The sequence below is a fragment of the Protopterus annectens genome, chromosome 4.part1, assembly GCF_019279795.1.
Source record: "Protopterus annectens isolate FY-2018-M chromosome 4.part1, PAN1.0, whole genome shotgun sequence".
NCBI classification, from domain to species: Eukaryota; Metazoa; Chordata; order Ceratodontiformes; family Protopteridae; genus Protopterus; species Protopterus annectens.
Genome location: NC_056734.1, coordinates 562357151 through 562370741, shown reverse-complemented (window position 1 = coordinate 562370741; position 13591 = coordinate 562357151). Strand labels below are relative to the sequence as shown.

Below are 13591 nucleotides of genomic sequence, written 5' to 3'. Positions count from 1 at the left end.
GACCTCTGCACATAAACCAAAAAGAGATGTTGGCAGTGATACATGCAATCGAGACTTTCGAAAAAATCACTACAACAAGGACATTTGCTAATAAGGACAGACAACACCACTGTCATGTGGTATATAAACAAGCAGTGAGGCAGTCATTCTTATCCCCTCTGCAGACGAACAATGCTTCTCTGGGAAAAATCCCTGAGTCTGAACATACATTTGCAATCCCAGTTTGTGCCAGGCAAGGACAATGTACTGGCGTATAACCTGAGCAGAAATTTCTTGGATCCACATGAATGGATGCTGCATCCTCACATTTTTTCACAACTAACAAAGACATGGGGAAGACCGGACGTAGATCTCTTTGCTTCCCACTTAAATCATCAACTGGAAAAGTTCTGCACAAGGACCCACCATCCTCTAGCCTGGAGAACGGATGCTCTCTCCTTCAGCTGGAATTCCCTAAAAATGTATGCATTCCCTCCTCTACCTCTGCTGACCAAGGTGATACTGAAGACCAAAGCAGAACAACCAACAGGCATTTTGATAGCTCCAGACTGGCCAAGGCAACACTGGTACCCACTACTGTTGAGCATAACTCGGGCCAGACCATGGCCTCTGACCCTATGGCCCCTGCTTCTAACACAACAAAATTACAGGACTGTCCATCAAAACCTGAAAACATTGCATCTGACAGCCTGGAGGTTACCATGACTCCTCCAGCTATCTCTCTTTCCAAAACAGTTCAAGAGATCTTACTGGAAGCACACAGACCTTCCACCAGAAAAACTTATTCAGCCAAGTGGAAGAGATTCAGCATCTGGAATGCCAACAGGGGTCAGGATACAACATTACTGAGTATTCCTCAGATATTAGAATACTTGGCAGAAATGTTTCATACTGGACTCTCATACTCTTCTATAAAGATACACGCCTCAGCAATCTCAGCAAAATATAATTGTGACCCACCAGTGTTTTCACATCCTTGGCTAAGACAGTTCCTAAGAGGGATAAAGAATATCAAACCTCCCAGAAAACAGCCAGTACCTGCATGGGACCTCAATTTCGTTTTGGAAAAAGTAACTCTTCCTCCTTTTGAGCCAGCAGCGACTTCAGAAATGCAATTTCTATCATGGAAAACTGTCTTTCTATTGGCAGTCACATCTGCAAGAAGAGTCTCTGAGATACAGGCACTCATGGCAGTGCCTCCCTTCCTCATTTTTCATCAGGACAGAGTTTCTCTAAGAACCAATCCTACATTCATGCCAAAAGTTATTTCCAGGGTGTCTCTAAATCAAGCTATCCACCTGCCTACTTTCTTCCCCAATCCTCAAAATAGGGGAGAAAAACTGCTGCATACTTTGGACATACACAGACAACTACGCTACTACTTGGACAGAACTAAGGCCACCAGAAAGTCTGACCAACTGTTTGTAGCCTATGCTGCTGGAGTACAAGGAAAAGCAATCTCCAAACAAACAATTTCAAAATGGATTGGACACTGCATCAGATTCTGCTATTCTTTCCATGGAAAAGGTGTGCCAGCCAATATTAGGCCACATTCCACCAGAGCTATAGCCACATCCACAGCTTTCCTAAGAGGAGTGGCAACAAAGGACATTTTAGAGGCTGCTACATGGAGCTCCGTGCATACATTTACCAAGCACTACAACCTGCCCTTGTACTCCAGATCCCGAGCAGGCTTTGCTTCGGCAGTCCTGCAGGACATTTTAGCTACACCATCCCTCTCTTAGTTCCATCCACCCCCAGCTTGGCTATGGTATTCAACCCATATGTTATGACTGCAGTTGCATTCTTGAAGGACATAGTACAGTTTTGTACCTACCATAAATGTAGATGTCCGATAGATATGTAACTGCAGTTCGATTTTCCCACCCTCCTACCCCTCTGCGACTTCCTTTTTGGGTCCCTACCCCTATTCCTGTTAGCTGGGGGTATCTCCTATGGTGTATCTGTTTATTACTGTTGTGCATGTCTGGAATTTTTATCCATTCACCAAATTTAGCCTTCCTAGGAGGGCACCTGGCATCTGGGGCAAGAAACACTGAAGATGATGGCGTCGGCCGATGCCTTTATACTCCAGCCGTTGTGACGTCGGAGAGGAGGCGACACCAGCCGACGCCGGACCCAGACTTTGGAATTCGGCCGACTGAGGGCTGCCTGAGGCAGGACAACCCATATGTTATGACTGCAGTTGCATATCTATCGGACATCTACATTTATGGTAGGTACAAAACTGTACTTTTCCCTCCCTCCATCACCCTTTTCTCATCTTCCCCTAGGGGACACACATGCTTCCCAGGGTGGCTCTTAGCCACCAGGACCATTTTCCCTTTTTCCCCTCGTGCTGCTGACAGGTTAGGGCAGGAAAAACTGAGTACTGAGGTAAGGCAAGTCACAGCCATACAGAAAGCAGTCCCAATAACTTTCCCCTGCCAGCGTCAAGCACTTATCTTTTGGCAACTCCTTTAGGGGGAAAACTAGCACTTTTTTCTCAAAACTGGCACCTAATCACCCAGGACAAATGGGTCTAACATAGTGTCACAAAGTTACAGGTTCCACTTTCACACCCTGCCACAAAGTTACAGGTTCCACTTTCACACCCTGCCAAAAAATCAGTGGGCAGTGGCACAAAAGCAAGTTACATCCCTCATGGACATGAGGGCCATTCAGGAAGTATCACAGCAAGAGCAGGGGCAAGGATTTTACTCTAGGCTTTTCTTGGTGCCCGGAAAGGAGAAAGCCTGGAGGCCAATACTGGACCTATCTATTCTAAACACATACCTAGATATTCCAAAATTCAAAATGTTGACTTTGCAGCAGCTTCTGCCCATGCTGGCCAAGAAGGCTTGGCTTGTAACTTTAGACCTAAAAGAGGCATACCTGCATGTCCCAATCAGACAGTCATGCAGAAGATACCTCAGATTCATAGCTGGCTCAATGCACTACCAATTCTCTGCACTACCCTTTGGCTTATCAACTGCGCCCAGGGTCTTCACAAAATGCCTGGCACCAGTGATTGCATTTTGGAGACAGAGGAATACAGATATATCCTTACGTGGACGACTGCCCTATTCAAGCAGAGAACGACATACTGCTACAGCATCTGGCGTTTGTAAAAAGATCAACATGCCTATGGGTATACAGTAAATGAAAAAAAATCAAAACTTGTACCCTCTCAGGAGATAATATTCCTGGGTGCAAGCTTAAATACAACTGCCCAGATGGCTTATCTCATGCTGTACAAACAAAAGCAACTGACTACTTATTTCAAAAGGTTGGCAACAAACACCCAGTTAACTGCAAGAAAAATTCTGCAGGCTTTGGGCTTCATGGCATCCTGCATTCTGCTAATTCCATATGCAAGACTGCATTTCAGGAAACTACAATGGTATCTAAAAAGTGTTTGGACTCAACATTGCTACAGCCTGGAAACAATAATTACACTCATTCCCTTCCTACAACAGGAGTTTCGATGGTGGGCAAAGGCCTGTCACCGCAACAAGGGACAGCCATTCACCATGCCCCCAGCCAGGCAAACATTGACAACAGATGCATCAGATTATGCCTGGGGGGCCCACATGGCAGGAAGATGTATTCAGGGCTCAAGAATTGGGGATGCCCGGACATAGATCTATTTGCCTCCCCTCAACTGCAATTAGAGATTCCGCACAAGGACTTAACACAAGCAAGCATGGAAAGTGGATGCTCCATCTTTCAGCTGGAAAAACTTAACAGTATACACCTTTCCCCCACTGCCTCTCCTTCCCAAGGTACTCCTAAAGGTCAGAAGAGAAGCCAGAAATGATACTGATTGCCCCAGACTGGCCCCGCCAGCACTGGTAACCCAATCTTAAGGAACTTTACTCCATGCCCAGCATGGACATTACCTCAAATTCCTCACTTACTGACCCAACAAAACAATCAGATCCTGCACAGCCGACTCAGGACCTTAAATCTGGCAGCATGGTGGATGTTTTTCAAAGCACACTTCTCTCTAAAGCAGTTAAGGATATTATCTTGGAGGCCAGGAGGCCCAGTACCAGAAAATCTTATGCAGAAAAATGGAGTAGATTCAATGCATGGAACCAGACACAAGGAATTGACATGATTGTACCAAATATCCCTCAGATTTTGCAATACTTAACTGAGATGCTGGACAAAGGCCTATCCTTTTCATAAATTAAGATTCATACCTGTGCCATTTCAGCTCATTACAATACAGAGCCACCTCTTTTTTCTCATCCTTTTTCTAAGGCAGTACCTCAGAGAAGCCAAAAACTTACGGCCTCCAAGGAGATCACCAATACCTGCATGGGACCTCAATTATGTCTTGGAAAAACTCACTCTGCCTCCGTTTGAGCCAGCCACTACAGCTGATATAAAATTTTTATCATGGAAAACAGCTCTGCTCCTAGCAATAACCTCTGCAAGACGAGTTTGAGCTACAGGCACTCATGGCTGTGGAACCTTTTATCATTTTCCATCCAGATAGGGTTTCTCCAAGGACAAAGCGCACTTTTATGCCTAAGGTAGTGTCCAGTGTGGCCCTCAACCAGACTATTCATTTGCCTACCTTTTATCCAAACCCACAGAATAAGGTTGAGAAACTTCTGCATTCTTTGGACATACACAGACAGCTGCGCTTCTACTTGGACAGAACCAAAGCTTTTCAGAAAGACTGAGCAGTTACTGGTAGCATATGCTGCAGGATCACAAGGAAAGGCCATCGCAAAGCAGACTATTCCAAAGTGGATAGGTCACTGCATTTGTCTTTACTATTCTCAACATGGCAAATTAGTGCCTAAGGGCATTAGGCCACATTCAACCAGAGCAGCAGCCACTTTAGCAGCCTTCCTCAGAGGAGTGCCAACCAAAAGACATTTTAGAGGCTGCAACCTGGAGTTCAGTGCATACTTTTACAAAGCACTAATACTTACCACTCTACTCCAAATCCAGGGCAGGCTTTGCCACTGCGGTACTGCAGGGCCTCATAGCCGCTCCTAATTCTATTTAGTTTCAGCCTCCCAACCTTAGCTTTGGGATTCAACCCAATTGTAATGACTGCAACAGTGAAACACGATGAACATGGTACAGTTGTGTACCTACCATAAATGTAGATGTTGAAGTGTATTCACTGTTGCAGTCCAGGTTACCCACCCACCACCCCCCTTATCTTTGCTGGACCTTATCTGTACTTCTCTATTTCTATGCAGCCTATATGGTGTATTTGTTTGTAGATGAAGGAAACGTGTTACTTAGTGCATGTATGCTTTGACATATTTTTAGCCTACCCTTTTGTGGGCACCTGACATCTGGGGCAAGAAAAACTGAAGAAAATGGCGTCAGCTGCATCCTTTGCATCCCTTGTGCACTGATGTCCGGGAGGAGGCAACAGCAACCAACGCCGGACCTAGACTTTGGAATTCAGGCTGACTGTGGGTAGCCTGCCAGCAGTATAACCCAATTGTAATGACTGCAACAGTGAGTACACTCTAACCTCTACATTTATGGTAGGTACACAACTGTACTTTCTGAACATTCTCAGGGATGCAAATTCTCCTTCCACACCCTTCCAGCCTCAAAACGGTTCCCAGATCTTCCAGCAATTCAGTGGGCAGAGGCTCAAAAGCAAATTCATTCCCTGCTTTCTATGAGAGCAGTAGAGCACATTCCTGCAGAAGAGGTAGGCCAAGGCTTCTGTTCCATACTTTTTCAGGTGCCCAGAAAAGGGGGCACCTGGTGCCCCATCCTCTATCTATACATTCTGAACACCTTACTGATGGTCCCAAAATTCAAAATGCTTACCCTCCAGCAGTTGCTAGCCACTCTAGACCTAAAAGAGGCCTACCTCCACATTCCTATCAGGCAATCATGCAGGAAATATCTCCACTTCAGTGCAGGATCTCAACACTTTCAGCTCTCTTTGCTTCCCTTTGGCTTATCTACTGCTCCCAGAGTTTTCACATAATGTCTGGCTCCAGCTATTGCCTTTTGCAGGCAAAGAAATGCCAGGAAAAGCTGCTTAAACACCCAGCCTTTGTAAAGACCCTACTAACCTCCCTAGGGTACACAGTCAACGAAAAAGCAGGTGCCCACCCAAAGAATAATCTTCCTGAGAGCAAGTTTGGACACAACTTTCCCAGGTGGCATACCTTACACCAGAGAAACAATATTTTCTGACCACCAGGCTTTAGCTTTTTGCAAGGAAAATCCTGCAAGCTCTGGGGTTCATGGCATCCTGCATTCTCCTCATTCCATATGCCTTTATATGCCAGACTGCATATGAGGAAACTTCAATGGTACCTAAAGAGCCTTTGGTGTCAACACTCTAAAGACCTGGAAACCCTTTTACCTATAATTCCTTGCCTCAGAAAAGAATTTGTTTGGTGGGCAACAGCATGCCCCCACAAGAAGTTCCCTTTTCCCCACACCCTGCCGCCCAGACCATCACCACAGATGCATCAGACTTTGCTTGGGGAGCACACCTGGATGGCAGGTGCATACAGGGCCAATAGAGCCCACAGTAAATCCCCCTGCACATCAGTCAGAGAGATGATGGCTGTGCAAGCACGCCTTAATAGCTTTCAAACACCTCTCTCCAGGGGTTTTCCTGATCAAAACAGACAAAACCACTGTGATGTGGTACATCAACAAGCAGGGAGGAACTCGCTTATACCCTCTATGCAGGCTGGCCATGTCCCTTTAGCTCACAGCCTCTTCCATGCAACTACACCTGTTAGCATAATACCTACCATGCTCTCTCAATTCCCTTGCAGACCAGTTAAGCAGAAACCTTCTGGACCCATGCGAGTGGCAGCTCAACAGAAGTACCTTCACCCTTATAACTCAGAAATGTGAACCCCGAAGATTGAACTCTCTGCTTCCCACACCAACCATCAGCTCAGCAAGTTCTGCACCAGGGAGCATCACTGCATGGCTTGGAAAGTGGATGCCCTGTCCTTCCCCTGGGTCAACCTCTGTCTGTGCCTTTCCTCCCCTACCTCTCATCCCCACGGTACTGCTCAAAATAAGGAGGAAAATCCAAGGACCATTCTAATATCTCCATACTGGCCCTGACAACACTGCTACCCCTTGCTGCGCAGCCTGTCCCCACTTCCTCTTCCTCTGATTCCAAACCTCCTAACGCAGAGGGAAAGGGAATTCATGCATCCCGAATCGCACACACTCAATTTGGCTACTCTGCTTAGTCCCTAACCAATCTGCAATCCTCAGTAAACAGGTTATGGATGTTATATGTGAGGACAATTGCCCTAGCACCAGAAAGTCTTAAGCAGATAATTGGAAAAGGTTCTGCACCTGGATCCAGGCTAAGGCAGCCAATAGAGCACAGCCCTCCATCTTTCTCATCCTGGATTACTTAGCTGACCTACTACACAGTGGTCACTTTCTCCTCTATTAACATTTATGCCTCTGCTGTTTCTGCTCATTTTCCCCACTGAGCAGCCCCTTTTCTCACACTGTTTGATCTAACAGTTCCTCAGAGGGGCTAGCAACTTGAGGCCCCCCAGAAGGGCACCAACACCTGCTTGGGACCTTAACTTTGTCTTAGAAAGGCTCACCCTGCCTTCTTTCGAACCAGCTTCTTCGGCAGAGCTAATTTCTCTCCTGGAAGACTGCATTCCTTCTGGCCATCACTTCAGCTAGAAGAGTGTCTGAGCTGCAAGCACTCATGGTGGTGGAACCCTTCATCTTCCATGCAGACCGGGTATCCCTCAGAACTAACCCATCCTTCATGCCCAAGGTGGTATCCAGTGTGGCTCTCAAGCAATCCATTCATTTGCCCATCTTCTTTCCTAGTCTCCAGAACAAGGGGGAAAGGATTCTTCACTCTCTAGATGTGCACAGACAGCTCAGATGCTATCTGGACAGGACTAAATCCTTCAGAAAGTCTGATCATTTGCTGGTTAGTTTTGCTACAGGGGCAGAAGGCAAAGTCTTCTCTAGGCAAAACATTTCCAAATGGATAACACACTGCATCCATTTCTGTTACAAACAGCATGGTAATGCTCCCCCCAAGGAGGTCAGGACACACTCAACCAGAGCAGCCTCCACCTCTGCAGCTTTACTCAGAGGAGTCCCCACTAGGGCATCCTGGAGGCTGCCACATGGACATCTGTTCTGTTAGTGTATTCACTATTGTAGTCTTGGTTTCCCTCCCTCCAGCCTCCTTTTTTCTCTTTCTCCTTTTGTTACCTTTCTTGTTTCCTTACAAGTGACATATTGGTGTTTATTTTCCAATGGTTTGGTTCTTCCACCAGAACCTGGCCTCCTACTTTGGGGGTCCTGACAGGTTAGGGCAAAAAAAAAAACTGATGTAATGGCGTCAGCTGTCTGACTTTATACTACTGATGACCTGACTTCAGTCCTCAAGCGACAGCAACCGATGCAGAAATACTAAGTCTCTGGTATTCTGGCCGGCCGAGGGCTACCTTGGCAAGCATAATCCAAATGTGATTACTGCAACAGTGAATACACTCAAACATCTACATTTATGTTAAGTGTACATAACTGTACTCTCTCTCCTGTGTCACCACCTGGGAGTTCTGTAGCTTGGGATTCTGACCCACATGGATTAGATGGACTGCATAGGATGCAAATGTTTTGTACTTCACCATAATGGTAGATGCTTTCATTGCAGTCAGTTTGATAGGTCAGCCTTCCCTGGTATCTGTAATCAAACTATGCAATAGGCAAATGCTGTGGCTTCTCAATTTGTGGATCCAGCACTTGCATCTCCTGAATACACATTTTTTTCCTGATCAGTTATATAAGGACCTCCCTTGGTGCACACACTGTCCATTTCCAGTCACTGTTTAACTGAGGATTGGCTTGTCTGTATTGAAGTTTATTCACCGGCTATGTCAGCCTGTCTCAGTTTTACTCCTCTTGGCTATTCTTCCAGTTTTCTTCCAAGGTCACCAAGTAATTGGGTGGACTCTGTGTTCTTAATCTCTTGTTTAAGCATAGACAAATGAAATACTAGGCAAGAACCAAGTGCATTTCCTTCAAATGTGACAAAGTTGGAAAAGCAGCATGTGATTAGACCCGCAAAATGGCTGGCTAATTGCATTCTACTTTATGGCTAGTTTGCCAGTTCTTAGACCAAAATGTATAGGTGGATTGTACTAGAGCAGCAGCTGTGTACTGCTTTCCAGGGAATTTCTGCTCAAATCGAATATTGTGGCAGCTACCTGAAATTCATTCATGCATTTTAGGGGTTATAACCTGGATGCCTACTCCAAAACTGCATGGATTGCTACTGCCATCTTACTGGATGTGCTGAATTTTCCTCAAGGCATGTCCAGGGTTAGTACTGCTTTTTTAACGCTCTTCTGTTTCATGAATGCTACTACAGAAGTCAGTGATGAGGATGGTATGACTGACTTACCATAGCTGTGGCCAAGTCCAGGATCACTGGTGCATTAGGGACCCCCCCCCCCCCCCAAAAAAAAAAAAAAAAAAAGAATCAAAGAATCCAATAACCTATTAGTCTTCTGAGAGGTTGTGAAAGGAGTACTTTGACTTAACTTTCCTAGATCCCTTAGAGAACCCTAGGATCTGTGCATCAAGCTGGGAAGGTCACACCTGAGCTACGTATGAATGTGCCATACTTAGCTTGCTGGTGCTAGCCCATCTTGTGCTAAAAAGAAACAAATATGCTAAGCTGCTTCCTACTTTCTATTCATTTTCAGTCTGATGTGAAGAAACAAGTTCTCTTGATGTCTGTCTAAAGCCTGTAATATCATCTTATTACTTGATGTTTTCTTGGGGCTAGTTTTCATACTTCCTGAATATTACTGCAGCAATGATCCACACAGTTGTGCATCTGCTCTGGTAACATAAGCTGAAGTTTCTCACGTTTGTTAGTCATCGGAGCACCCTCTCATTGCACATCAGAAATATCATCACTTCCCTTTGTGGCTGGCATTGGCTGTTGTATTTCTTTTATCAGTTGAACTGTTACCTTTATCACATAGTGATAATGATGGGTGCACATCCTCACTGCTTTGCTAAAAAGGTCCTTGCTGGTTTGAGAAGACCTTGTGTTTTCAAGGGTAAATGCACTTGGATCTGCTTTAAGCCATGATTTGTCATCATGGGAGTGCGTCTTCCTGAAATGCAGGACCCTTTGAAAAAAAGAATTAAAGGAGTGCTGTAGTGGATAACCTAACCATGGGCACCATCTTGTGTGTTTTTCCTGGGGTCTACATGTATGGTAAGAATTAATGCATTTGCTAAATCATATTCTAATGGGTCAGGAGCCTCCACCCCTGCATCTCACTGTTCATTGTATTTTTTCTAGCTGCAATTCTGGAAAGTTTGCTTGATCATGTATTAGCACTGGAGACTTCATTTTTTATTAATGATTGCAGTATTTGTGGCTGAGGTGAACTGTTTAGTGAGGAAGACATTTGCAGTTGGCACAGACCATGCTATGTGCTGCCATGAGCATGCTTCCATTTCAAAGTATGAGAATTTTCAGAAAGATGCCAAAAGGTGGCGGTTGGAGAGAGGGTGAGCCTAGTCTTATGACTTGTCTTCTTTGTAGGTTGTCTGTGTTAGGAAATGTATTCTGCTTACGACATGTAACTATAAAGCTACCTTAAAGTGTTAGCCAATAGATCTGCTGCTCCACCCATACAGGGCATATACTAACCTGTATAGGGAAGCTCCTGTGAAGGGAAAAGCTGATGCAAGAGATTTACAAATATTTAGATGAAAATTGCCTATAACTAGGATATTTCAATTAATTTAGAAACATCTAGCTGAGATGCACTTAAAGATCTGGAATAACATTTAGGTTTTGCATAACATTTCCATAAGGACTTATCTTTGAGTTTGGATGCATTGTTTCCCTTCATTCTGTAAAATGTATTGGCATTAAAAGTTTTAAGCATTATTCTTAAATTTTTTTTTGTAGTTTGTGTACATGTAATCCACCCCCACCAAAAAAAAAAAAAAAATTAGGAACTTATTTTAAGAATAATTGTTAGGTCTTTTGGAGCTGCAATAAAACCTTTACTGTGTTTTTTATTGATTCACTGTTTTTCAGTTACTGAGTAGTCATGTGTAGCTTGCTGAAACTTCTTTCTAGACTTCATTTTATTGTAGAGAACTGTATCTTAGTACCAGGCTCTCCCAGCAATCTCTAAACTAATTCAAGTAACTGTCTGTTTAATGTGTAGATATGCATAGATTGGCTTGCAGTGATTCCTTTCCCACTGCTAATTAAAAACCATAAGGTCCCTATTTCTCATTTCTTGTTTGCTGTAGAAGGTGAAGACTGATCACCACATGTAAAGCTGCATTGTATAATCGTATGCTTTGTCTTGCCCACTACCACCCCAAGTAGTCTCAACGCAGTCATGTCTGTGCAGAAAGATGCTTTCATACTGACACTGAAATTTTGACTCTCACTGTAAATGACTGCTGCAGCCCCCCTTGCTTAAACATGGGGGCTATCGTGTTTGTGTTGGCTAACCAATGGGAGTTGCCATTTACTAAAATCTGTTTACAGTTGCCCACCAGCCTTGTGGCACCCATACTTTTAATTCATTTGGCTACCATATTTGCAGGTAGGGGCTGTTTTGTACTGTTGGGCAATTTGTTTAAACTTGCAATTCATTTTTAACATTTTAGTTCTTGGTGTGAGTGCAGTTTTAGTTGAATTGTTTAATAGCCATTTTTTCCTGTTCTTTGAAATATTTAGTGTAACTGGGTGCCAAGGAGAGGAGATCTGGGGCCTAAAACAATTGATCAGATTCACAAAGAGGCAGAGATGGAGGAGCAGATGCAGCACATAAAGGTCCAGCAGCAGCTTTTGATGAAGCAGGACAAGAGGAGAGTGCCTCCAAGCCGGGAAATTGGAGGTGAGTTGTAAGCAGATAGACCTTAACCTGTAGACCTTGCTGGGTGTCATGTGCACTCTTGCAGTGCTTACTGTTAAGTGGGTGTGCAGTGACGTCCAGGAAACTAGCAGTTGGAGGTGTGCTTGGCTCTCTTCATATTCCATTTCATATTTTTCTGTTCACACTGTAGTAATTTCTTGAAGTTTATTCTATTTACTTTGAAATGATTGCTTTTTTTGGAAACCATATTTTCTTAATGTGCTTCAGTTTTCTGTGTGCATTTGCTTGGCTTTTGTGTGTGTCGGACGTAACAGATGATTGTCTACTCTTACCCCTTGTTTATGTAGACTGCTGATTGAAATGAAATGCTTTTTTTGGAGGACAAACAAAAGCTGGGAATGAGCACATAGAATCTGTTTAAAAAATCCAGTTTGGGCAGAACAAAAGTGCTTATCAATTGAGTTTGGAGTAAAGCTTTTATTTTTACAGAGGCTCTGCGAGCTTATTCCTGGCTTTTTTGTTTGTTTGATTTTCTTTTCTTTTTGAGGACATTTTTCCGTAAATATCTCTGTTCTAGTGTCTCCACATTAAAGTTAGACAGAAGACTTGCATTAGTTACTTGTTTGTCTGGGCTAGTCTTTACATTTCTTGTTTGTCATGTTTTGTCATTCAGTGGTAATGGCACAGGCCTTCATTTTTCCTGTTCCTTGCTTGAGAGCAGCACAATTCTGGTACAGATTTAATTTATGCATAAGTTAAAGAATGTTTGATTGTGGTTTGCATTATTTTTTGTAAGCAAAGTCAGACTTTCACTGCTTGTGGATTGTCTGCATGCCGCTTCTATTAATGCTTTTGTGTAGACTTTTTACCAATATTGAAAGTGGTTCTCTGTGATGCTTTTCAGAAACAGCACGTGACACTCTTCCTCATTAAATGTGTTAGTTCAGCAAATAACTAGATAAAAATTATTCAAAGGAAGAAAAAAGATGCAAGAGAAAGCAAAATCTCATTGAGAGAAGCAAATTCAAGTAAATGATTAAATACTTCATGTAGCTTTAACAACTGATGTAATGTGAAAAAAGTGTGTAATTTCTAGCTGTCTTGTAGTCGGAAGTAATTTAGTAGATGTTCGTGTTACCCTGCTGCAGTCATCACACTTGGGTTATCCTGTCGTCAGGCGGTCCCGCAGTCGGCTGGATTTCCAAAGTCTTGGTCCGTCGGTTGCTGTCGCCTCATCCTTGACGTCAGTGTGCCAGGGGTACATATATTGCAACAGACGCCATTTTCTTCAGTCTTTCTTGCCGCGCGGTGCCTGAAGCAGAAGCAGTTCCCAAGTGCCGGTCGGCAGACTCCTGAGATTTTCGAATTCGAATTTCAGACCAAAGTCTTCTATAAAGCTAAGTACCCCGTTGGGGAAACTTTTCTTGCCTCAGACCGATGTCAGAAAAAGTTAACAATTGTATTTCTTGTGGGAAGCAAATACCTCAAGGATTTTCATTCTTATTGCATACCTTGCCTAGGCCCTGATCACGACGCACTTGTCGTTTTTGTGCTAGATTTAATAAACGCACTATTAAAAGACTATTTGATTTCGCACAACACTTTTTTTTTTTGCAGAAAGTTTAATTATACCATGCCGTCGGAGCTACCGACTACCGGCGTGCACAAAAAGCGCAGGGAATTAGGATCGACAGCCCAGGCCTAAG

General features: G+C 43.8%; 1 protein-coding gene across 1 annotated transcript in view; it reads left to right on the top strand.

The window, feature by feature from the left end:
* LOC122801252 (eukaryotic translation initiation factor 4 gamma 1-like) overlaps positions 1–13591 on the top strand; it is a 2968223-nt gene that overhangs the window by 1977586 nt on the left and 977046 nt on the right. The window contains exon 18 of the mRNA XM_044070804.1: positions 11747–11906. Within this exon, the coding sequence (XP_043926739.1) occupies positions 11747–11906 (160 nt within the window). The remainder of the gene's footprint in view (positions 1–11746; positions 11907–13591) is intronic.